The sequence below is a fragment of the Colius striatus genome, chromosome Z (genome assembly GCF_028858725.1).
Source record: "Colius striatus isolate bColStr4 chromosome Z, bColStr4.1.hap1, whole genome shotgun sequence".
Lineage (NCBI taxonomy): Eukaryota > Metazoa > Chordata > Aves > Coliiformes > Coliidae > Colius > Colius striatus.
The window spans coordinates 4,511,913-4,537,150 of NC_084790.1; the positions used below are offsets into that span (position 1 = coordinate 4,511,913).

Below are 25,238 nucleotides of genomic sequence, written 5' to 3' on the forward strand. Positions count from 1 at the left end.
GAAATGCTCCCTCTCTCATGCACTTTGAAGATTTTACGTGCTTCTAAGATTGTCTGCTTTTTTTCATCCCCTCAGCAACATCAGTTTGTCTAATAAAGGGCAACAGCTCCTCCCACAAGCCTTGTCTTGCTTATCTACCTGCCTGAGCTGTTTACAACGTGGCAGCAGAAAAGGCCAGAGCGTGGATATTTATCTATTCTGTGAGAGCTTCAGATCTGAACATCTGCTACAAAACAGGCTGGCACTTACAGCTCAATCACTTGGGAGTTGAGCTCCATGATTGTGTCGTCAGTGCTGACAGAAATCAAGACAGCTGCTGTGTTAAATTCCCAAGGTGGGCGTCGAGGTGGGGAGTCAGGCAGAGAGAGGGAGAATGTGATGAACCAGGAAGCAAGATAAAAGCATAAAACACCTTTCTCTGTTCTTCTGCCCTGTCCTCCCCACATCCTAGGACAGCCGGTGTTGGTGGTTTCCCCCTTCCTTCCCTCCCCACTCTGCATGCACACGTTCCCTTGCATCCTGGGGGTTTGGTACCTTCTCTGTAGCAACAGGCACCGAGGATGGGGTCAGGCTGCTGGGAGACTCCGGACGTTTTTTGTGCTTCTGTTTAGGTCTTTCTTTGTCCTTCCGACTCTGCAAAAGAAATCAGAGAGTACTGGAAGGCTAACTTTTCCTCTGCTGAGAATAGCAGTTGTGAGGGAAAAGAAAGGAGGGTGTGTAGGGGTGGATTTACAACCATACATTCATATTCCTCTTTCCTTCTCCACCCATCCACATGACCCCAGTATCCCTTCCCCCACATCCCAGCTTCTGGCTGGGAGCATCCCACTATCTCTACCCCAGCTGCAGCCAGCATCTGGAGTGCAGCATATCCACAGAAGCCCCCAAATCAGTTTATGGTAAGATGATAGGGAAGGACTTAACAAGCTGTGGTTGATTTCAAGAAACCTGAGCTTTCCTCTTGCTATTTTCCACAAAGGGACTCTGTGCCTCCTTACCCTTGCTTCTCTACCTTCTCAGATCCACTCTGTACCAACAATGGCAGAATATTGATTTCAGCATGTGTTGCACATGCACTTGTAAAGAGATCAGTCAGTGCAGATGTGAGAACCCAGGCTTGAACCTAACCTAGAGATCCCTCACATCTCCCCTCCCAACAGAGACAGCTGGTTTGGGTCCATTTCTGCTAACAAGAGACAGACAACTTAGTTTGGTTTCTTCGTCCTGTGTTTTCTCTCACTAAACCCCAGTACCAGGGGATTCTTCAAACTGCACACCAAGGAAAAATCATGGCCTGAGAAACACTGAGTCTTGCCTGCCCTGATCTTACATTCTCCTGGGGAAGGGAATGTAACCAAAGAGGTTATTCCTACATAGTGCTATCTGGATGTTTATGCTAAAACTGAGTTGTTTCATGTGAGAGGACTGAAATCAGAGGCCTGAGTGACCTCAAGTCAGTGGCCCTGGAGGATGCCCAGGCCAGCCGGCATACAGGATGGATGGACAGAAGAGCACGCTCCACCACACACTCCTGCTTCCTCCCCGCCTTCCTCAGCTGCACACTCCCATGGGAACACACTCAGCTGACTACAGGAGCTTTTCTGTGCTACCCATGTCAGCTAAAGACGTGCATTTCTTTGCTAAAGCTGCAGTTAACTTTTGTGCTCAGTTCCTAACTTCCCAGTATGGCCACTGATGTGTGGAGCAACAGAGCTGCTGTCAAAAAAACACCTGCATGAGATGCAGGGCTTAGAAAAACCCATCCTCCTCTCTCTGAGACCTTCTTGTGGGACAGGAGGCCTATTCTGGTACAACTCCCTCCCATGGGTGTTTTACTCTAGAAGCTGAAGTCTTCAGTCTGGACCAAAGGTGTGTTCAGAACCGAACATCACATCAAAATTCACCGACTCTCCAGAAAGTTGCTGATTGCTTCCCCATGCAGGCAAAGCCCTGAGGCTACAGCACATGCCAAAGTTGGGATGCTGTCAGGGGAAGATGCAATTGCAGCAAATATGTGAGCTTCACTGTGTGGTTTTAGGGAGGAGAGAAGAGAGTGGAATAATTAGCTTAGGAAACAATATGGGGGAAAAGGGGCAGGATGAGGGATAGAGTGGGAGGAAGAGGCTGAGGAAAGCAAGCATGGTGTGAAGCAGAGGTGAAGCAAAAGTGGTCCAGAAATCTGCACATTCCAGAGTGGATTTGGTTGACTTTTCATGGCACTTACAAGGAGACTCATGCTGCAGCCACCAATAAACCTGCTGTGATGCCACAGAAGCTTTCATTGGTGTAAGCTAGTAAAAAAAGGGAGGCAAATCCAGCCTAGAGCTTCACTACACTTGCTGAGCACCCAAACAACACTTCCAATATCCATCCTTTTATCCCAAGGCTCCTGGCATTTGGCATATCTGTTAAAGCCTCCCTTCCTCGAGCTACAGTGTTTTACAAGAATCTCTGCTTTTTTTCTTTCCCCCCTCTCTTTTTTCAACACACATTTCCAGCTTTGGCAGTGAACAAGGAAAGCTTGAAAATGTGGTTTCTATGGACCAAGTGCCAAAAGACAAATTCAAATTAAATCTTTACTAAATCTCATAATGTTTTAAACACTTGGGGGCTTCTTGTGCTATAAACTCTACATCTCGTGGGTCTTCTAGGACAGGGAGATGGGGAAACTGTGCCTCAATTAGTTAAGCAGCTTGTCACAAACCATGTGTACGTCAGTGTTCATCATTCCAGTTGCAGCAACAACTTGCACTCACTTAATAGCACACAGCAGAGAGTTTCAACAAGCTAAAGGGGGGTTCTTTGCATCTACATCTCAATTAGAAATGGGGAAAAACTGAGGCACGTGGGATGAGGGAACTTGTTGATGCTTCTCAGAAAGTCGTCTGTAAATTCAGAAGGAAAAGTCAGGGATCCCACCTCACCTGGACCCACGCTCACCTACTTGCAGATACTGCCAGTGCCACTCCCAGAAGCCAGAAATGGGAAAGAGGAGCCAGACACCTCATTGAAATACATCTTGCCAAAAAAAACTCCACAAAGCCTGGTCCTTAAACTTTCTGAATACTACAAAGCTCCTCTCATTTTCAGAACCCTGAATCCCAAAGGCATTTCAGTCATGAAGTTGCAGCAGGAGCGAATAAGATGCACTGCTGCAAATGCCAATGAGACAGCACTGCAATGATTTAGTTTCACGTATCACGGTGAAGACGAGACAAGGCAGGGCCAAGCCATTTTGGCTAATGACAATGGACCTACACACTAACAGACATACACGTGTGCACATGCATGGGGCAAGGCAGAAACGTCCTATCTGTCACCACAGTGAACAATTAAACCTCCCACGGTTTCATTGTGATGGCAACCACCAAACTCACACCTTCCAGCTTCAAAATCCTGGCTGCCTCCTGCCTGAAAATTCTCCCTTTGCTGTCGGCAGTGCAGAGTCTCCACCAGCTAACTGAGCAGTCCTCTGGTTATATGTAGGAGTGAGTACATATGTACATATTCAGCAAGAACCCAGCCTGCACAACAGGGACCAGATTTCTGGAATGCCTCAGCTCCCATTTAGATGCTTCAATAAATGGTCAGGTTTCCCAAAAAGCTAAACACTGGCTATTGAGTTCTTTTGAAGATCTGGCCCTGACTACATGTGCTGAGCAACTGCACTCAAAACTATGCAGAAAATCTGTGCCACAGAGACCAGTCTTCGTGCTCTGCTCAAAGGACTGTGCTGAAACCAGAACCACCGCAGCCTGACGAGGAGCTCAGCTGCACTTCTGCTCCCTGCACGCAATCCCAGGCCAGGCCCAGGGGAACACCTTACTCCTCCATTGTACTTACCCAGCACTTCTCCCCCTTCCCCTCTCCAGGCTCTCCATCACTTCTGCTCAGGCAGAGCAGAAACACACAGGACTGTGCATCCAGGAGGTCTCTGGGCTGTAGCCCTTAAGCTTTTGCCCCTTTCTGCTGCCTTTGCGCACACAGTAGCACCCATCTCCCACCCTCCAGCTACTCTCTAATACTTTTGGGTACTGAGAAAGGCAAGAGGATCCGATATCTTCAGTATTAGTGGAGAAATGCAGTGCCCTGTGTTTAACAGAATTTACTCTGTTACCCCACAGACACCTTACAAACGGACTGGGCTCACCAAGGCACTGGTGGGAAGGTTACACTAGCTGCCCGCAGAGACCACGGCACCACGATGGTCACGGTGCTCAGACACTCCTGGCTACCTTGCCTGTGTCAACAGGCTCTCATACAACCAGGGGCATTCTCCAGCTTGCAACATAAGCTTTTAAATGTGTAGTTCCTCTTCAGAAACTGGAAGGCTCCAAATGCTTCCTGCAAGAGCCACAGGGCACAAAGGGAGGGGAGGGCAAGGAGAGAGGGGGAAAGCAGCACTCAATTCCCTGCCTCTGAAATGTCCCTTCCCCACCTGGCTCTTCTGTGTCCAGGACTTCCTCTCTGGCACGCTGGCACTCTGCTCTGCAAGCCCTCCTTCCAGGAAACTTCACAGACAGTACAGCCACTTCCAACAACCCTGCCTGCCCACAGAGACCCTGCCTGGCTGTGAGGGCTGGAAATCTTTCAACACTCCCCATCCCATCTTTGGAAGCAAAAGCTGAGCCCTACCTTGCAGCCACTCGACACTCCCTGCAGCAAGCTGGCTGGCTGGGTGAGCTGCAGTCTGCAGGGAAAAGGAACCTGCCTCCAGCAACAAACTTCATGGAAAACACACTCTCCCCAGGCAGGACTGAGCAGCTGGGGCTTGGCATGTGGACACTGAGCAGGGCAGGCCTGCAGCGGGAGGAGTGCATCAGCAGGGCATGCTGGTCACACAGTCTCCCTTCGAGCTCCCCAGCGCAGGGGGAACAAAACAGGATCTCCTGGCTGCCAAAAAGGGTTGTGCACAGCTCCTCCTGCTCCCCCTCACCGCCGCCTCCCCTTTCCTGAGCCCCCTCTTCTAATCTGCTGGACACCAGCAATTAGATCATTAAAAGTAGATTGGGCAGGGGAAGGAAGGAGGGAAGGGCTGGGAGCTGGGAAGAGCCAAGTGGGCTCTGCTGCTCCCTCCCTCTTTCCCAGGCTCTCTGAACTCCCTTGGCTGGAGGAGGAGGAGGCCTGGCTCTGGGCTGCAGCCATGGCAGCCGCAGCGAGGAGGAAGGCAGCACAGGGCAGAGGGATGTTAAGCCCCTGCTTGCAACCCCACCACAGCCATGCTGGGGATTTCATGGGTTTGTCTTGAGACATATCTGAGTGCATGACAGTTTTTACACACAGACTCAGGGCCAGCCCTCGCTGGGCTTTGCGTGCTCTCAAATTATTGCTGCCCTCTCTGCTACTGGAAGAATTTGCTGGGGGTGGTTAAACACCCACATAATGAGAGATCACAAAGAGCTGGTCATGGATGCTGTAAAACAAGGCTTCTATAGTTAAGTTAGAGCAGATTTAGGTTCAGTACTGCTTTCCAAAAAACAACTGTGAAGGTCTTGTAAAAGCAGCCTCCTGCAGCCCATTTGAAAACACGTCCCCTTTGCCCTTTAGTGCCTGCATGGGCACAAAACAAGAGGCAGACCTCCATCGCCAACTCGAGTGTGAACATAAAGCCCCTCACAGATCTGCTGGGTTTCGATTTTAGCCCAGTACAACTTCTCCAGTGTGTTAAATCTGCCAGGCTGGATCCTTGGCTCATTTCCTCCACTGGCATCGGGTCTAGACAGACAGGCAATGGCAGAGGGGAGGCAGGCTCTGCCGTGCATCTGCTCAGACATCGTGGGACTAGGGGCTTGTGCGCTGCTCTGGCTGGTGCTAAAGGGATGAGGCGGATAAAATAGACACAATATCTATACCCTGACGTTGTGGCTCAACCTCAGCCAGCAACTGAGCACCACACAGCTCACTCTCTGCCCCACAGTGGGATGGGGAGGAGAATCAGGTCCAAAGAGAAAAAAGTAAGGCTTGTAGTTCGAGCTAAGTACAATTTCCTAACTAGACTCAAATAAAGTATAATAACGGCAATAACAATGAAGTACATAATCATTGTAAGGAACATAACAAAAAACTCCAAAAACCAGAGAAATAAAACCCAAGAAGAAAACAAGTGATGCACAATGCAGTTGTTCACCACTCACTGACCGATGCCCCAGCAGCAATCTGCCCCTCCCCACCAACGCTCCCCAGTTTATATACTGGGCATGACACCCCACGGTATGGGATAGCCCTTTGGCTACTTGGGCTCTCCTGATCATGCTCCCTCACAGCTTCATGTGCTGGCTAAGCCTGCTTGGTGGCAGGACAGGGTAGAGGCAGGGAAGGCCTTGACACTGTGCAAGCCCTGCTCAGCAATCCCTCTGTTATCAACACCGTTTCCAGCACAAATCCTAAACACAGCCCTCTACCAGCTACTAGGAAGAAAATTAGCTCTGTCCAAGCCAAAAGCAAGACATCCATCACAGTCATTCCCTGCTGTGGTTAAGGAAGCAGTTCAGGAGCCAAAGGTGTGTTAGGATCATGGAGAACTGGCTCTGTACCCTGACCTAAGGAGCAAATGCAGGTAGGTTTATTGACTCCAAGTACTCGCATATCGTTCCTGTATCAACGGGCAGGGACCATTCCTGTCATAACAATGTCCCATATCCATATTCAAAGTCCTTCATTTTGCTGATGGGTTCCAGGTGTTCACTAAGAATAACACTGGACGAGCATCTCCCTCCACGGGGTAGATGCCTAAAAGTGCTGTGGTGCATGTGCTCCCGTCTGCTCCTGCTGTGACAAACTTGGTTCCACGGAGCATGGTAATTTTTTCCTATGCATTTCTAAGCAGACAATATAGGTGACAGAACATCTGTACTCCATTCAACCCCCATGCGTCATCCAGCGTTTTCTTGGTATTTAGCTATTGTTTTCCCCTCTTTCTTTCTTTTTTTAAACAAGCAAGCCCTGCAAAGGCTCCCACAGGGTAGAGCACACAAATTTCAATACCAGCCTCAAAGAAAGAAATGGGACCAGTTTTGCTGAGGCTTGGTATGTTCTGAGGAAACCCCAAAGCCTGGGGTTTTCAGGACAGCACAGAAGGAAATGCTTGTGCTGGTATCATTTGTGCCTGTAAGAGGCGGGGGACGCCAACGCTGTCCCACACCACAATTGCCCCTTGTTCCACAGAGAACAAGACTCTTCACAAATGCTGAACTGTTTTACAGCAGGGCTTAGGAGTCAAAACCCCAAGTCTTTGCTGTCTTACCGAAGCCACTGGGTTAAATCCTGTGCCCTCCAGTCATTAACTCAGCCAGAGTTTTCCTCTTAAAGTCTAAGTAAACAGGCACAGCCCTGCACTGGAAGGGAGCTGTCAGGCACTGAGCTCCTTCTGGAGCAGAGAGCCATGAGCATCTGCAGCCTGGGGATTCACACACACACTCTGGTCTGATGCTGAGTGATCAGCTCCCCTGCAACGCCTCCAGCCCCGGGAGGAAAGGCCCAGCCAGCTGCACAGCTGGACACGCTTACCAAAAAGCTGTTCTGCTTCAGGTCTGTGCAGCAGCACACCCAGTTCCCCTGAAACACGTGCAGCCAGTTCATGCACTGCTAGTCACGTACTCCCAAACTGTGTGGGAAGCAATGGCTCGAAGCCCCTCTTCGTGGACCCCTTTGAAAGGCCTCTGCTTCCACCCCGCCTCACACTCAGTCCTTCTTCCCCACTCCTCACAACTGCTACCCAGCACCCCTGGAAGCCCAGAGGGCCTTTCTTACCCTGCCCAGCCCAGCTGCTTTGCGTACCTCCTCCCCTCTTGCCGTGCTGACTCCCCCTCTCTAAGTGGAAGGAGTTCACTTTGCACTCGCGCTGTGGCTGTGCCAAACCATCCTGGCCCTGGAAGGGGCCTCCATCAGATCTGCTGCTCGCAAACCTGATGAGCCATCAGGAAGGGAAGAGTGGTGAGGCAGCAGTGAGACGGAGTCTCTGCACATTTGTGAGGAACCCAAGGCTAACAATAGTGGCAAGCACCACTGAGAAGCCTATAAATAAATCCATATTCCTCCTGTTTTCGCTCCCTCCCTGGCACTGACCTCTTTTCCCACCGAAGCCTGGAAGCAGCACACCCCCTTGCTCCTACCTGCCAGGCACATGGCCGCGCTCCCACCCCCGTCACCAGAAGCTGTGCAAATATAGAAACCCTTGTATGGTCCCCAGCCTTGAACTTGCACAGTCTGTCAGTTATAATTACAGCTGAGCTCTCCAAAGCTCCCGTCAATCCCCCCCCTCTCCTCCCTGATCCTGCCCTCTTCCCCCACCCCCTTCTGCCTGCTTGTCGGCTAAAAATAGCACGTTCCAGTACAGCCCTTCACCTTGTGCCAAGCGCTCGCTCCCCCCCGTCCGTGGCACAGATGCTCTTTCTCCCTCCCTCTCTCCCGCCTCCTCGTCTCCTCGCAGCAGCTGAACACACAAGAGGAGTAAATACTCCCCACATGCTTTAGCCTATTTCCTGACTCGCTGTCGGCTGCAGGGCAGGCACCACTTGAAGCAAGGTTTGCCTTGTTGGCCCACGTATCAGGTACAGTTTGGGCGAGCTTCCCAAACACGTCACGGACACGGTGGGCAGCGTTTCAGACGGGATGTTGCGGGATAACCTCTGTAAATAAAGAAGGAGATGGTTTTCCTGCCCACAGAATTTATGGACTCTCAGCTGGGCATGCCAGGAGGGTGTCAGTCAGGATTAACTGACTGCTTCTGAAAGCCTGGATGCCCTTGTCCCCTGGAGACTGGGCTGAGATCCATCAAACTCAGGCCACATAACCCATCAGAGTGTCATCAGGCTGTTTCTGGATGTGGGTCACTATCATTACCATGCAAAATGGTTTATGCATTGTGAGGATGCCTGCTGCAACAAGCCAAAAACAAACAAAGAAGTAGTAAACTACGGTAGGACTGACAAGATTCACGCTGTGATTTGCAGGGGGATCACCAACTGTGTTTGCACAACAAGGTAAATCTGGCTTTGGACTATAGTGGGATATAGGCAGAGGTTGCTTGGCAGATTAATTCTGGATTTCTGCTAACAAGGCCCATAAAGTATTAAAAACTATCTGGCCATACTGACAGTATCTCTATGTAAGTTATTTCTGCTTCAGATCCCACCCCACTGCTTTGGACAGACGGTGTGCAAAGGAGGGTGGCAGCACTGTGTTATGGATTCTTGGTATACTGCAAAAGCTGCATCCATCAAAGGGTAGGGAAGATTTCTTACTCTGCTGCCATTTGCCTTAGAACCAGAGCCCTCCAATAAATGCATGTACTGCCTTTTAAGGGCTATTTATCATTATAAATAACAAATGCCTCACAAGCCCCTGGCTTCCTCATTTCTTTTGATACAGACCCTTCCACACTGGAACATACACCCTTGTCAGAACCCGGGAGGCTGCTGGGATTCTGCCTCACACATTTGCTGCTGATTTTCCTTGAAATATGAGCATTTGTCACGTGAGTCAGTTGGTTAATGATGAACCTTGGTGTGCTGTTAACATGTCCTGTAACACTGCAGCAGTTTTGATGAGCATGTCTTAACCAGCAGAGTTAGATAAATAACTCCCGTACCAGTCAGACCTGGCATGTGATGTTCTCCTAAATAACTGTTTAACAAAGATAAGCTATTTTCATAAGCAAACTTGAAACAGGTGAAATCCCTGTGGCTGGTTAATCCAACAAAATACTACCTGGTTGAAAGTAATTCTTGTTCTTGCCTACAATTAACTTGCTGGCCACGATACAGATTAATAATCATATCGTTGCGTCCTTTAAAACTTGGACTCTGAGATCTGAGGACAACAACCTCCAGTTTCGGTTTCTGAGCTGATGCATTTAAAACCACAACACAGATTACTTACACACAGATCAACTCTGTAGCTGGAAACCATAGCACAATGTCATCCTCAAAGCAGGCTCACCGCAAGACAGAAAGGGGCAAGTTGCATGTTTCATAGGCATGTTCTGCCAGGTCCCCTCTGGCATAATCCATGCAAACTTGGCCTCGTACTCCCCCATGTTTCTGCTGCTCTCTCTGCACACACATTTCCAGAGGCTTGTTTGAAAGTGCAGCCCTACTCAGAGCTCCGATTGTGAAACTCTTGCAAAGTCAGGGCTCACCTGAGGAGCCATCAATGCACAAAGGAAGCCTTTCCTCACCTCCATCTCACGTGACCATGCCTCTCTAAACTGACAGTCTCTGTGCAGATCTTACCTTCTTTGGCCTTTCGTGGTGGGATACGTGCTTCTCTTGAGCAGGGGATGTGGATCGACTCCTTCTACCAGCAATGAAGGAGCTACCTCCAGAGTGTCGTGAGGTCTTCTGAGGTAAGCGGGGAATGGGAGAGCAGTTGCAGAACAGGAGAAGGAGAGAAGAAACAGTGTTATAGAGGCCAGTTTTCACTGTTACAACTAACAAAGTTACAGTAACTGGCTCGTCTACCACCTGCATGACCAAACTACGACCCAGTCTGATTCTCAACACGTGGACCACAGTAGATACCATATTTGCCCTCATGGCCAAGAAGCCAATGGCATTCTGGGGGCATCAAGGAGAGTGTGGGCAGCAGGGCAAGGGAGGTTCTGCTACCCCTCTGCTCTGCCCTGCTGAGGCCTCATCTGGAGTTCTGTGTCCAGTTCTGGGCTCCTCAGCTCAAGAGGGACAGGGAACTGCTGGAGAGAGGCCAGAGCAGGGCCACCAAGATGATCAGGGGACTGGAGCATCTTCCTTCTGAGGAAAGGCTGTGGGACCTGGGGCTGTTTAGTCTGGAGAAGAGAAGGCTGAGGGGGAATCTCATTAATATTTGCAAATATCTAAATGGTGGGTGTCAGGAGGTTGGGGCAGCACTTTTTTTTTTTTCTGTTGTATCCAGTGACAGAGAAAAGTGCAATAGAAAGAAACTATAACACAGAAAGTTCCATTTAAACATAAGGAAAAACTCTTTCAGTGCTGTGGTGAGGGAGCCCTGGCCCAGGCTGCCCAGGGAGGGTGTGAAGGCTTCCTCTGTGGAGCTTTCCAAACCCACCTGGACATGTTCCTGTGTGACCTGATCTAAGTGTATCTGCTTTGGCAAGGGGATTGGACTAGATGATCCCTGAAAGTCCCATCCAAACCCTATCATTCTGTGAATCTATGGCTAGCAGGCTTACAAACAGCATGTAGGTCCCCAAATCTTTGGTTCTTGGTGGCCCATGCACACTTGCACAAGAAAGGCATGACTGCTACACCAGCACTGTGTAAATGGTAGCAGCAATGTTGCTTAGACAAGCCAGTCCTCCAAACAGCAGCATCCAGCTTTTGGTCCTCGGCAGAGCGTGAGTGGAAGTTCACCCCACTCTCAGACTCCAGGCACTAGAAAAAATCCCACTATCTATCTCAGCATCAGTAAACTTGATACAGACCTATACTTGTGTCAGATACCGAGGGTATCTGCAGGGCAGGGAAAGTGTCTCCCAGTTTGACTTTGAGGAGAAGCAAGACATCAGTCACCATATGTGACAGCACTGATAAGCAGGAAGGAAAGTGGGAAAGGCCAGCAACAAAGGAACCTCTGAGACATAAAGGTGTAGTGAGAGGATCAAGTTTCCTTTTTGCTGGAGGGCAAAGAACAGGTGTCTACTAATTATGCAGAACAGGAAAAGGGTTCTTCTCTTCCCTCTTGGTACTCTAATTAATAGGGGAAAGTCCTTTGCCCCAAGTATCTCTCACACAGCAAATGACTCCATGTCTCTGTCCTTAGGTAGAAGTTCTGGCTGTTCTGTGTTACACCTTCCTGCCCAAGGTGCCTGAGCTACATCCCTAACTCCTGGAGCATCAAACATCATGGCTGGTCTCCTTTCTCAGGACTTATCTTTCAGTCATACAGGGTGGGTCAGGGAAGCCAAAACAGACAGGGGAAGAATTCAACCTCTAGATTTGAAAGTGGTTTAAATATTAATTAAATATAAATTAATCTTTATTTCTAAATGACTCTGACTGAATGGCTGAAAAGAGAAGCAGGCTGCAGACCTTGTTTATGTGTTTTTGGCACTTCTTACTGCTCCGAGCACAGATACAATCTGGGATGAAGACAATGCCTTTTATGTGACACAAAAACCCACAACCCTTCCATTGCAGGGATGGAGAAACTCACCATTTTATTGAAGTGGTACTTGCAGTAGCCACAATATTTGACATTGTCGACTTCTAGGACTTCTTCTTCACATAAGAGGCCAGCCATCTGGGCACTGAAATACATGCAATTTAGAGGAGGATAAAGCAAAAGGTACAGCCAGACCACATATCACATCAAAGGGCAAAGAATAGTTACAGATATCCAGGTAAGGTCTTGCAGTTTTTTGTTCTGCTTGGCAAATGGTATGCAAGGAGTGGGGGAAAAAGTTCAATCAAGAGCTTCAAAATTGTCAGTACTTTCCTAACAGATTGTCTTGCAATCTTTGCTTTTCTTAAGGGAGGCCTGGGAGACCAGTAACAGTTCCAACAAAAGACACATCATGAGCAAGGAATCTGTGTAAAGCTGGGAATCTCCCTGTTCTGCTGAGAGGCAATGTTGTTTTCAGGCTGCGAGGGTATGTGAGGATATCAACCCTTAAAATCACTTCATGTAGATGATACTCCTGCATGTGCTCTACTGGAGAAGGAACATTCCTGGGTTGTGACTCATCTCTTCTCTTCTTGGATTCCACATAGTCTTAGGGAAATCCCCAACCTTCCGTTCTCAGCAGGGAAGGCTCATTGGTGAAACCTCAGTCTTCCTGGGGAAGTTCCCCAAGCAAGGGTGAGATACCCCTTGCACAAAAAAACCCCTCCAGGGTGATTAGCCTAGCACCCCACACCACCCATTTAGTGTAGCCTCAAAGCCACAGCAGCTGGGGCTGCTCTTGGGGTGATGCTGAGAGGAACTCACCAGGTGACATGGAAAGCTTGCCGGCAGCCATGGCGGTTACAAGCCATGCACGCTCCAGAGGCTGCTTTGCTCTCCCTGCCCTGCTCTTCACAGATGTAGCAAGTCTGCAAAAAAACCCCACAAACAAACAAAGAAAGGGAAAAGTGCTCACTCAAAGAGGTAGATAAAATGTCTACTTCATTCTCACTGTTGTTCATCAGGAGGCAAAGACTTCAAGAACTCCCTAAGTCTGTCCAGTCATTTCCCTCCTATGACAACAGCTCCAGGTTATTTCTCAGTGGCCTCAACAAAATTCATGCATCTTCTTTGTTTTGACACATAACAACCGTGTCAAGCCAAAATGGGAGGTAACCAAGACGGAACTTCAAGGCAGAGTTTGCTCAAGTTGCAGGGAGTTGGGAAAAGAGAGAAACAGAGGACTAAAGTTATTTGTAAGAACAGGGATTTGCTCTGTTAGTTATTTTTTGAAGGAATCTGAGTACCTGGAAATTAAAATAAAATGGACAGGAGATGTATCAAGGATACGATGACCCCAAAAAGCCAAGGAAGGGCAAGCATACTTGGGAGAGCAGGAGAAAGAGATGGCCTTACCTTGTTGAAGCGGTCGTGGGGTACATACTGCAGGACAATGGGCTCCATGGTGAGCACGTTGGCAAACTGCACCTCTGGGATGTACAAAGCACAGACGACATGGGCCCACCCTGGGGAAGCACACAAGACAGAGAGAGGAATTCACATGGGGCAAGCCAGGAGAGTCTTAAACTCAGACAGAGCTGCAGACAAGCATGGGAGGGAAAAAAGGAAGAGAGTGTAGGAAGGGAGTCAACCTAAGTTGGGTGGTAGGTTTGAAATACTGCTGTTTGTAACTTGGTTAGGAATCAAATCCTTTGTGGGTGAAAGACAGACAGATACCACCTCCAGATTAAATAAGAAAGCAGAGATTTCCTTAGGAAAAGAAATATACAATGCTCACTGTTCTTAAAAGCACCCCAGGACTCGAGACATAGAGTTGAAGATCTAACCAAACCCAGGAAAAAACATTAAGCAGTAAATTATGTTGATAGGACAGGTTTGATGAGCAGTCCCAGGCCACTGGAGACAAAGTTCCCTTTATTGGCTGCTATTAACAGCTAAAGAAGGCTCTTTTTCAGCAAGCCAAGTTAGATTAAAACTGAAATCCACCAAGACACCTCCCAAGCCAAAGGTGCGAGTTGAAATTCCATCTGGTCAGGAAAGAACTGAGGAAGTTTGAAGGTCAGGGGCCTTTGGCAGCTGATCCATATTGGTGTGGCAACTGCACTGAGAGGATTTAGCTGGAATTAGGATGGTTTCACCTGGGCAGGCAGCACCAAACTCCACAATTACAGAATCATACAGCACTGTAAGTCCTTGGGCTATGTAATTCAGTACAGTGACATGGCTGTAACACTTCTTGTGCCTGTCTACACAGACCAGACCAAACCATGTAATTACATGTTTGGAATAAGATGCTATGTTATTATAAAACAATCCCCCAACGTGATACTCGTGCTATTGCACTAAGGCTCTTGGTTCTTATGACCAGCTCTAGCAGATGCTTCTACAAAATGCGCTGGACTTGGCCCTTCTGCTCTAAATATAGGATCTACCAGAATAAATACCTCCTTACCTAATTTAACTGTTTGTGTATTAAAGAAAGTATCAGGTACATACAGAAGCCTTTTTGAAAAGTAAGATTCTGAGAAACGTTGTTTGATCTATGTGGGCAGTAGCATCAATAGCTGCAAGCTCTGACAACTGAAATCAGACCCCACAGTACTTCACAGCACCAGAGGCTGAAAAGCATCAATGATGATCAGATAAGCCCTGCAGAGAAAAACATCTTTACTGTTTCCTGGTCTCTGCTCTCAGATGGTCGGGGGAGGCAAGGCTGAGGCTGTGTTAACCTGAGGATAACTCTGCAACTTCCACATTTCTGTAAACAATGCCAGACTGTGCAATGATTTGTATGAGGTTAAACTCAAGCAACTGCACATTCAGAGGCTGTGCTTCGACGCCAGCCAGGGGTCGGGCAGGTTTCCCTCCAGGGAAAGGTCTTCTCATAATGGAGGCTTCAGAAAGTGAAGTTTTGTAATAAAAAGTTAGAGTGTTTTCATTCCCCTGTAACCACCAGCCTTCCCTTTCTGGTCACACAGGCTCAGAAATTAACTGCTTTGCACCCAGGACAGGTGCTAAGAGGCTCTGCATGACATACCCGGCTCTGCGCAGAGGTACTCACCTCCGTTGTCGGTCCGTTTCAGGGCTCCATCTTTGTGGGGACACAGTTCACATCTCTTGAAATTAAGCAGAAACAACAAGTTTACTCTTAACTCCCAGGGGTGCGGGGCCAGAAAAAGAGATGATTCATTATCAACATGGTTATGAAAGATGGAGCTGCTTTCAAAGAGAGGAAGTGGAAGAAGCACTGAGAGCGGTCTGGGTGCAAAAAGATACTCTGACACAGCTCGATATTGTCCTGTCTGACAGGGACATACTTAAAGCCTCAGCCCAAGAGCCTTGGGGCTACCAAGTGAACCTTGACTTTCATGGGGCTTTTTTTAAAAAGCAAAAAAAGTTTTAGACATTGTGGTTGGGGAGTAAAACTGAGAACCATGACTCAGAGCAGAAGGTAAAGAAAAAGAAGCCATTATCTATCTTTGCCTCTTCTCTTCCTTCCTTCTCTCTTTCTCTTGTGACCTTTTTTCCAGTCTCATGAGAGGCGGGTGAGGCTGTCATGACATTTTTGCTGGTGGGGTGTGGGGGGTCATGGCAAGCCTGGACCCAGGGGCTGAGGCTGGTGGGTGAACATGCTGCTTCTCCCCCAAAACGCAGTCTCGAGATGGCTGAGGTGTGATGGAGAGGGCATGAGGAAAGTGTTGGCATTGGAGAGTCCCTGTCACCCAGGAGGGTGGAGGAAGCTCCCTCAGTGTCATCGTGCTGAGAGAGCCCACGTGTCCAGTGCCATGATGGTCTGTGAGTGATAGGAGTGACTCTGTATCCCTCTCCACACCCAGTCACTAATGGCTGCTTTTGGGGAAGACTGAGAGGGTGAGACACATTGCGACCAGCAGCCGCAGCGTGATCAGGGATGAGCTCCCTCACACCAAGGCCAGCACCAGCCCTGAACACAACGAAGGGTCTCTCTCACGGCCAGGACAGGAACAGGCCTCACCCCCTGCCATGCACACCCAGCGAGGGGGTGGCAAAGGGATGAGAAGGGTCCATCCAGGCAGGACAGCAAGAACCAGGGAAACACAGTCACAGCCCTCAGCACAGTTCCTCGCCTCACTGTGGACAGCAGGGCCTTGTGCTCGTTCTTCCCACCTCACTAACTTCAGCCCTGCCCCGCTGCCCTCAGCCTCCACATCAGCTGATTGCCACGTGCAGGCTCTCCTGTGGCCATAAAGCCCTCGTGAAGCATTGGTGGAAGGTGGGGTGGTTTCGGGGAGCAGCGGCACGCATGAGGGAACGCACTCCCAGCCCTCAGAGCTCCTCCTCGGGCTGAGCCACCCAAAAACAGTCACTGTCTTCTCACAGCATCACTCAGGGAGGGGAAAGAAAAAACTTCTATGTGCTTTTTGTTTTCTTTGATTCAAAAAAAAAACCACCCAAAAATCTGTGAGGCACCAGCCTTTCCCTCTCCTAGCAGAAATGGATGATTTGATTAAAAAAAAATCCAAACCTAACAAAACAAACCAAAATCCCTTTGTCACAAAGTTTTGAAATGAGGTGCCTGGTGTAAAAGCGAGACGAGGGGTTGTGCTGCTATGAGTGTGTGGGACCTGGTGCTCTCGCCTGCCGGTGCTGCGCCAGCGTTGCTCAGCTCTGGGGATGCGGTAGGTGCTCCACGTCACCAAAAACACCAAAGTATCAAGCAATAACCGGCTGTGAGGAAAAGCCCCTGTCACTGAGTAGCCCCAAGGACTTTCCACAAAGGTAGTTTTCCTCAAGCAAGCTCAGTATTTCTTCTGCTGAAGTTTTACCCTGCTGGATAGATGGGCACAATAAATAGGATTGTGGCCCACTCCTCCCAACACTTTTGTGTGAGTCAAGTGCATTGGGATATCAAACGGGCACCTTTGGCAAGCTGTGATGTACAAATAAGAGATGAGGGGGAAAAGACCAGTGTCACCAGCAGCAGCCCATCTTGCTTTTGCTGTAAATTAGTTAGAAATACGAATGAATGACCAGAGGCAGGGTTTCTCGCTGCCCCTGGTTAAGTCCAGGTTGCCAGAGGGCTGGAGAGCAGCTCGCACAAAGGTATGGGAAGGCCAGCAGAGCCAGGACAGAAAAACAACTGGGCTAACTGACACACTGTAATAAGAAATTTGCACTTGAAAAGGCCCCTCTGCTCTCCCCTCCACCCCTCAGATCAAAGCGGCTCTCCCACCATGCGATTAGCGAAGCTCTGATTGTAACAAGAGGGGTTAACAGCTCCATCGGCCCCACACGAGACTTTTAATAGCCCTGCCTCCAAATGACAGCTAAAGCTTTCACATGATCCCTCACATGAGTGCCCTCTGGCCATTGCAGCTCAACCGGGCTTCCTAGACAATTTGATTACAAAGTGGATGGGCTTTCAGTTGCTTACTGTAAGCACAATAACGTCCGCAGCATCCTTTAGGGACCTGAGCATCTGAGGAGAGGTTATGAGCAGGGATTAGTGGAACCTCTTCCTTTTATTTAACCTGCATAGGCTGAGGAAGTCTCCAGGGCTTTTTACTTCAACTCTGGGAAAAGAGTAGGCCTTGGTTGATATAAACCAGGTTGTGATGCATAAAGTTAGAGCTACCGACCCCCTGAGACTTCTAACTCCAGCATCTACCACCAAGCAACTTCACCAGCCCACAAAAAGTGTGTACTCTCTTTCCGAAGCTGAAGAGGGCACTGAGTCTGTCTCTCCCAACAAGAGACACAGAAACCAGGAGACCTACGTTTTAAAACACTCACTAAGAACTGCAATATTCTCCACGCTCCTGGGTCTCATTTTCAAAGCAAAAGTATTGATACTTGCTTGTTGTGGACAAAGCCTGTAGACTGCTTTAAGATTCTTCTATGAAGGCCAGTGTGGGAAGACAAATATTGTTTTTAAAATGAATCTGCCAACACAGTCATTTTGAAAGAAATACAACTATCAATTCATCCTGCTGCTGTTGTCAGTGTGTTTTGTGCTCAAACAGCAGCATCTGTCCTTCAAGATCCTCAAGGCAGCATTTGCAGGCTGCTAACGCAATTTTTACAGTTGGAGAAAGCCAAGGACAGAAGGGTGTAGTGAAGCCCAAGAGCAGTGGAAAAGTCATACCCTCCAGCCTCACTGGACCATGGAGCCCACAGTCAAAGTGGTTTAGTAGTAGGGCCACACCCAGATCTCATAAGACCTGACTCATTTCCCTTACTCTGATCATGCTGTTACCTACCTCAAAGAACTAGAAACTTTTTAAGTATTTACCCATCTGCATGTCTGTTGCTATGACTCCTGGTGTGTAACTGAAAAGGTGAGGGATTTTGATAGGAAATTGTACAACTGTTTTGGTTGGAAAAGACCTTTAAGATCGAGTCCAACTGCTGCCCTCACACTGCCAAGTTCACCGCTAACCCTCAGCACTTCAGTTCTATGGCTTTGCAATAGCTCCAGGGATGGGGACTTCTCCAGCTCCCTGGGCAGCCTGGCACAGGGGCTGACAACCCTCTCAGGGAAAAAGTTCTGCCTCAGCTCCAATCTAAACCTCCCCTGGGGCAACTTGAAGCTGTTTCCTCTTGTCCTGTCACTTGTTACTTGGTAGAAGAGACCAACCCTCACCTTGCTACAACCTCCTGTCAGGGCATTGCAGAAAATGCTCATGTCTCTGCTCAGCCTCTTCTTCTCCAGGTTGAACACCCCCTGCTTCCTCAGCCTCTCATGAGCCATCTGCAGGGGTATTGTTTTCTTGATCTCTGGAGACACTGAAAACCCACCTGTCTGAGTTCCTGTGTGATCTACTCTAGGTGGTCCTGCTCTGGCAGGGGAGTTGGACTGGAAGATCTTTCGAGGTCCATTCCAACCTTTGAGATTCTGTGATTCTGTGTGAGGTAGTTTGAAGTGTCTAACATGCAAGTGAAAAGTTAACAGGTCTTGCAGTGAGCACTGTTGAGGAGGTCTTGTGTGTACGTAGCTTACACTGAATTGTAGCTAACACCGATGAGCTTCTCTCTGCCCGCACAGGGGAAGGGGGCCCACAAAATCCAAATTCCTTTCTTCACTTCAAAACTATCTGCAGGATGTAAAACGACTCAAAGACACATTTGATCTTCTTTACTGCAGTGCACATAAAAGCAGCACCTTACAATGGGGGAAGAGCTTCAGGTCTGAAAGTCTGGTCTTGTTTACACTCCCACTTCCAATGAGGAACGAGCTAATGCAAAGTAGAAAGCATGGTACAGATACCTAATTCCCCCATTCACTCGTCTTTGCCAAGTTCTTCGCCCATCTGTGAAGCAGATTAAACTTTTGCACTGCAGCAGGCAAAGAGCTCAGCTGAGCTGGAGCACGCTATTTGCTCAGGTCTGCACAGATCCGCAGATTCAGAGGTCACCTACAGCAGCTTTGCTAGGTGTATACTTTAGTAAAGACTTAGCTAAACCAGTCCAGAAGGCAGCACAGGCATTAATAAGTGATGTTTGTGCTGAGTGAGACCTTCTGTATTTAAGGAAAGACAAAGTTTAATGTAAATCCATCTTTAAGAGAGCAAAGAGAGGAAGCTATCTTGGATTTACTGTATGGCAAACACAGCATCCACAGCATAACATGTTAAATATCTACACCCCGGCACCTCAGCAGTTGGGTGGTGCAGCCATATCTGATAAGGGAATAAGCCATATCTCACAACAGAAGTTGCTACAGAGTAGCTGGTGTGCTATAAACCCACAGCCTAGTTTACTGCACAAACAATTGTGCCACATAGATAGATCTAAGAGGCAGCCCTGGCCTGATTGTTTCCACTTTCCTGCCTCACCGGGAAATGCCACAATTAATTAAGAACATTTGTAAAGTGTTCTATACCACTACATTGCTACTTAGACAGAAAACAAACCCTGATCCAGCTTCCTATCCTTTTCTCTGCTATTTTACAGACTTTATGCAGGAGATTGCTGCTGTGAGATATGAATCCCAATCCATCCTGTCACTCAGTATGGTAACCGACAACATAGCAGCACCTCAGGTGATGCCCTCCACTTCAGAACTTTCCCAATGAGTTGAATAGAAAAAGCAGCAAGGAAACAACCTTTTAGAAGAATGACGTTGTTTTGGGAGTTTTTAAGGAGATTAAAGTCTCTAGACTCAAAAAAGGTCCAAGTGTCCTCCATACTCACCACCCTGGCGGCTCTTTCCTGAGATTCACACTTCCGACAGAACCAGGGTCCAGTTGGAACCTGCACAATTCCATAGCAAGCTGGAGGAAAAAAAGGTAAAAAGAGTTCATTAGACTCTCTTTAAATTGATTGTTCAATTTCTCAGGTGTATAAAAAGTTTGCAAGAGCTGTTACTGGTCAGAGACGGGTGACACAATAAAAAAAAATCACATCTATACAGAACCTATTACCCTTTCTGGTTTCCACTCCCAGAAATAGCAGACAGCCTTTTGCAAGAGGTCCAGTGTCAGACATTTACTCGAGTTTTCAAAAGCTCATGCCCAGTATGATAAATTCCTCTGAAAATCTGGCCTGAGTGGGAACTGAGGGCTTCATAACCCGTGTCTAATTTGGGTCTAGCAAACACAAAATGGCACAATCTCTTATTCCTTTTCAAGTGTCACTAGTGATCTAAATCTAAAATTATGAAGTGCATGGCACCTTAACCAGAAATAGGACTGAGATAAAACCACAGCATCGTAAACAAAATTATCTCGGTGAGAATTCAGACATACACCAAGCGAAACTCCCCCCCTGCACACCCTCAAGTCACATTCAGCAGCGGCCTTTCACAGCACACTTCCAAGGTCACTGAATTCAGGCTTTTTAAGACTACTCCCCAAAACAGGTTCTGTCTTAACACAAGGCTTCAACTGATAACCCAACAAAACTGCTGGGTTTATTCAGTTATACCGTGCACCCCGTGTGCTTTCTGTATCGCTACTGATGCTCTCAGGGTCTTACAAATATAGCTCCCTTCTCTGATGGGGCAACAGTGCTTGAAGATTGTCCACCTTCTTTGGTGATGTTCTCTCTCTAACTGTCCAAAGATGGTCTTTGCAGGTCTCAAAAGCAGCATTTGTGACCCTAAAAGGGCTCTTAGCTACCAAGCAGGTGGGTTTAAAGCAACAGAGGCTGTCAAAGACAGTGGTAAGGAGTAAGGCTATGCATCTCAGATGAAGGTATGGGAGTCTCCTAGGAAAGAACAAATTACATCTTCCTCATTCCACCTTCAAATGTGAGCTGGAGGTTGGAATGGAATCCCAGTCACTTGGGACATTTGAAACTAGGTTGGACAAAGCATCTGAAAATATCCTGCTGGAAGCTGTGATGTTCCCCAGGGGATGGATGAGACACAACCCACAATAGGTTCTCTCCATTTCTCTAATGCCTATTATTCCCCATCAGCCAAGAAAACTAATGCAATCATGGAGTTAAACTGAAAGAGCTGACTGCAAGATGAGCCAAGGCATACACTTGAGAAAATAGAAACTACAGGAAAACAACAGAGGAGGCTGCCTTGGGTCCATCTTTAGCAGTGGGCTTAGGGCCAAAAGCAAGCACTCAGCTGGAGCCAGTGAGAGCTTCTGTGCCCGCTGCTTCAAAGAGGAAGATAACAAGGAAGAAAACAAGGAGAAGTGCAGAACATAAGTGAGGCAGAGTTGAAAACATGATTTGTAAATGTTCTTAACTATCTTATTAAGAGTCTTCATTTCGAGTACAAAACGTTTTTGTTAACGTTTTGGATTTGTCACTGGGAAGGTAAGATTTCCAAGCACTGTCACTGAAATGGGTATTTTTAAGAACCAGCCCTCATGTGTACCTGTGAGTTAAAAAAAAAAAATACAGGCTTCTTTATTTAACTGCACAATCATTTCAAAAGGTAACTTTGGTTTTGTGGATCTTCAAGCAGTACAAAGAGACACCCAGCCCAGTGTGTGATTACACGGAATGAGTCCAGATGACCCAGATGAACCCCTACAGTGGTTTGTTTCTACATAAGAACTAAAAGCCTACCAAAACACCATACAACTGCTAGGCTTTAAAAAGAGGGTTGAAGAACATCCACTACACACTGCTACACTCCTCATGAATCATTATATGCTGAAGGGCTCTTACAAGACCTAAATAGACCATTGTGCTTTCCAAAAACACAGATGATACCCTCTCTGAGACTCTTCTAACATGTCCCAACTCTATGTGCCTGCTTTCCTACCATAACAGCACACAAACAGCAAACACATCCAATCTCCAGACCTGTACAGGCCTAGAAACAGGCACACCAGAAGAATAAAAGCACTGCACATTTCAAACTGCTCTTGCACGTTTGAAGCCATCCTTACCAGCAAACAATACTGTTTACACTAATCTTGGGAGTGGGCAGAAGGATGTCAGTGCCCTTTATCTCCTTCCAGAAAAGAGAGTGATGAAGGAACCTATTCTCTAGCATGGGGTCTGATAAATAACGGGAAGAACAACGGGAAGACTTAACACCAGCAAAATTAAAACAGAAAGAAGTATCCTTTCAGAGAGACCCTCATCCTGTTGGGTCCCTCAGAGCCACCCTGGAGGAGGTGCCTGAGGACAAGAGGCAACCAAGTGTCGTCTCTGAACGATGAGAAACCCTTTGCATGCTTTGCTTCCTTGCTTAAACTCCCCTTTAGTCACCTGGTTGTATGCAACTTCTTACCAATTCCATGAGCATGGACCCACCAAAGGTATGAAAAGCAAGAGAAAGCCCACCCTAGAGACCCAGAGACCTGTGCCTGAGGGGCAGCAAAGCCAGAGCAGGACACACTGGCAGTTGGACACGGGAGCGTGCATCAAGCTACTGAAGGAGGGATTACACAGGAAGAGGCCGGAGATATGCTAGTAGATGGATGGGATAATAATAGATGGAAAAACAGACATGCCAGATGAGACCAGAAACCTTCGTGTTATTCAAAACAAACCAACCAGGATAATCGCCCTGACTTTCTCATGGGTTTGAACGAAAGCAAATACACTGTTTTGTACGAAATTTTTGTTGTTGTCGTTATTCAGAGACCCGAAGACAAACTTTCCGGGCCAACACCGTGCGTTAGGGGCGTGCTCCAAGTCATTTAAAATGCAAATAACCCCTGTCTCTGGGAGGAGAAGGGCTGCCTTGCTGCCTGCCCTGGCAGGGGGCTGCCCCGGGCCCCGCGGCCGCCTGCGGGGGGTTACCCGAGGCCATGTGCGGCCGCGGGCCGAGACGCGGGCACCGGACCCCCCGGCGCGGCTGCGGCTCTCCGGAGCCCGGCGCTGCCCCCCTCCCGGCCCGAGGCTCGGCAGCCCGCCCTTCTCAGGGCACCGGGGGAGACCCGGCTCTGCCGCCCCGGCCGACCCCCCGCCCCTCCTCGACGAAGGAACCGCCGGCTCCCAGCAACGAGCGCCGGGAGGTTCGTGCCCACCCCCGGGGGCGCCAACTCCGCTCCCCCCCGTGGCCCTCGGCGCACCGCGCTGCCCCCCCCGCCCTCGGCTCCTCCGCCGAGCCAGGCCAGCGGCGACACCGTTATTTTGAACAATAGGGATAAAACAAAGCCCCCCCCGTCCCCTCCCCTGCCCCCACACCGCCGCCCCCCCGCCGCCGCCGCCCCCGCTCTCCCCCCCCGGCCTCCCCGGGGCTCCCGGCGGGGACGCGGCGGCGGCCCCGCGCTGCCGGGTGCTGGCGGCGGGGCCGGGCCGGTGCCTTACCTTGGTGCACCGCCACATTGCAGCCGTGCCCGTCGCAGTACACCAGCGGGTTCTCCGCCCAGCCCCGCTCATCAGAACAGACACAGCAGCCTCCCACCATCTCCTTCATACTTCCATGAGGGTTTCCTTCCCCCCCCCGCCTCCCTCCCTCTACGCACACACTCCTCCTCCCTCCTCCTCCTCCTCCTCCTCTCCTCCTCCGCGCTCTCCCCTCCCTGCTCTCAGCTTGCGTTTCACACGGCCGCCCCGGGAGGGGTGCGGGGTGTCCGACCCCCCGTGGCGGCGGGCGGTGCTGGGGGGGTGGGGATGGGGGGGCCGGGGGCGGCGCGCCCGCCCCGTGCCCATGTACACACACACATACGCACACAACACCCCCCCCAACACACACCGCCTGTGCAATCATGGCTGCGCCACCCGCATGCTCCTGTAAAACGTGAGGTTCGGGGATTTCAGGCTGGCTGGCTCGGGTGTATTTCTCTCTGTGCGTGTGAGGTTAATTTATGTTTGTTTGGGTTTTTCTTTTTTAACCCTCCTCCCGCGACCTCTTTACGCCGCATCTTTATGTTTTTGTTCGTCGTCCCCCACCCCATCCCCCCTCCCGAGCAAACCAAGCAGAAATCCGAGTGTGCACCCGCGTGTGCAAACCGCTGGATGCGTGCCCGAGACAGCCAACATGGATCGCGCCGGAGTGATGAGCTGGGACCGTTCCGCAAATCCCATTATCTCCGCGATTCCTGCCCGGCAGGCCGGGGCTCCGGAGCGCCACCGCCTGTCCCGCTCCCGGAGGCTCTTTCTGCAGGAGACTTTAACCCCTTGGCACCTGTTTTGTTTTGTTTTTTAATGACAGAATGGTTGAGGTTGGGAAAGACCTTCAAGATCATCGAGTCGAGCCGTTAAACCCAGCGCTAACGCGGCCACCACTAAACCATGTCCGTCAACACCACAGCTACATGGCTTTGGAATCTCTCCAGGGAGTTGCCTCCCTGGGCAGCCTGTCTCGATGCTTAACAACCCCTTCATTGAAGAAACTGTTCCTAATATCCAACCCAAACCTCTCCTGGCACAACTTGAGGCTGTTTCCTCTTGTCCCGTCACTTGTTACTCGGGAGAAGAAACCAACCCCCACCTCAACACAGCCCTCCTGTCAGGGAATTGTAGAGAGCAATAAGGTCTCCCTCAGCCTCCTTTTCTCTGGGATAAACAAGCCACCGTTGTGTGGAAAGAGGAGAATGTCCCCTTGGAGGTTTATACCCAGCAGGACAAGTGTCAGAAATCATCTGGAAAGCAGTAAAAAGAAATAATCCTTAAGTACAGTGAGTAATGCTGTATGGGGTTGCACCTGCAGGTCCCAGAAGTCTACACAGTATCATGATACCCCTGGTATGTCATGACAAACAGCCCTTGCCTCGGAC

The 25,238-nt window shown here is 49.1% G+C and overlaps 1 protein-coding gene across 3 annotated transcripts in view; it reads right to left on the minus strand.

Moving 5' to 3' along the window:
* The window catches only part of MLLT6 (MLLT6, PHD finger containing), a 47,114-nt gene extending 23,174 nt beyond the window's left edge, over nucleotides 1–23,940 (minus strand). Inside the window, exons 1-8 of one of the 3 annotated variants that reach the window (XM_062018200.1) lie at nucleotides 23,827–23,940; nucleotides 20,293–20,372; nucleotides 15,182–15,236; nucleotides 13,516–13,625; nucleotides 12,925–13,028; nucleotides 12,151–12,244; nucleotides 10,233–10,337; nucleotides 535–633 (exon numbers count right to left, since the gene is read on the minus strand). In XM_062018200.1, coding sequence (XP_061874184.1) covers nucleotides 535–633; nucleotides 10,233–10,337; nucleotides 12,151–12,244; nucleotides 12,925–13,028; nucleotides 13,516–13,625; nucleotides 15,182–15,236; nucleotides 20,293–20,372; nucleotides 23,827–23,935 — 756 coding nt within the window. In that variant the 5' untranslated portion in view covers nucleotides 23,936–23,940. Of the gene's footprint in view, nucleotides 1–534; nucleotides 634–10,232; nucleotides 10,341–12,150; nucleotides 12,245–12,924; nucleotides 13,029–13,515; nucleotides 13,626–15,181; nucleotides 15,237–20,292; nucleotides 20,373–23,826 lie in introns of all 3 variants that reach the window. The other 2 variants (XM_062018199.1, XM_062018201.1) reach the window with 2 other exon arrangements.
* Nucleotides 23,941–25,238: the final 1,298 nt, after the last annotated feature.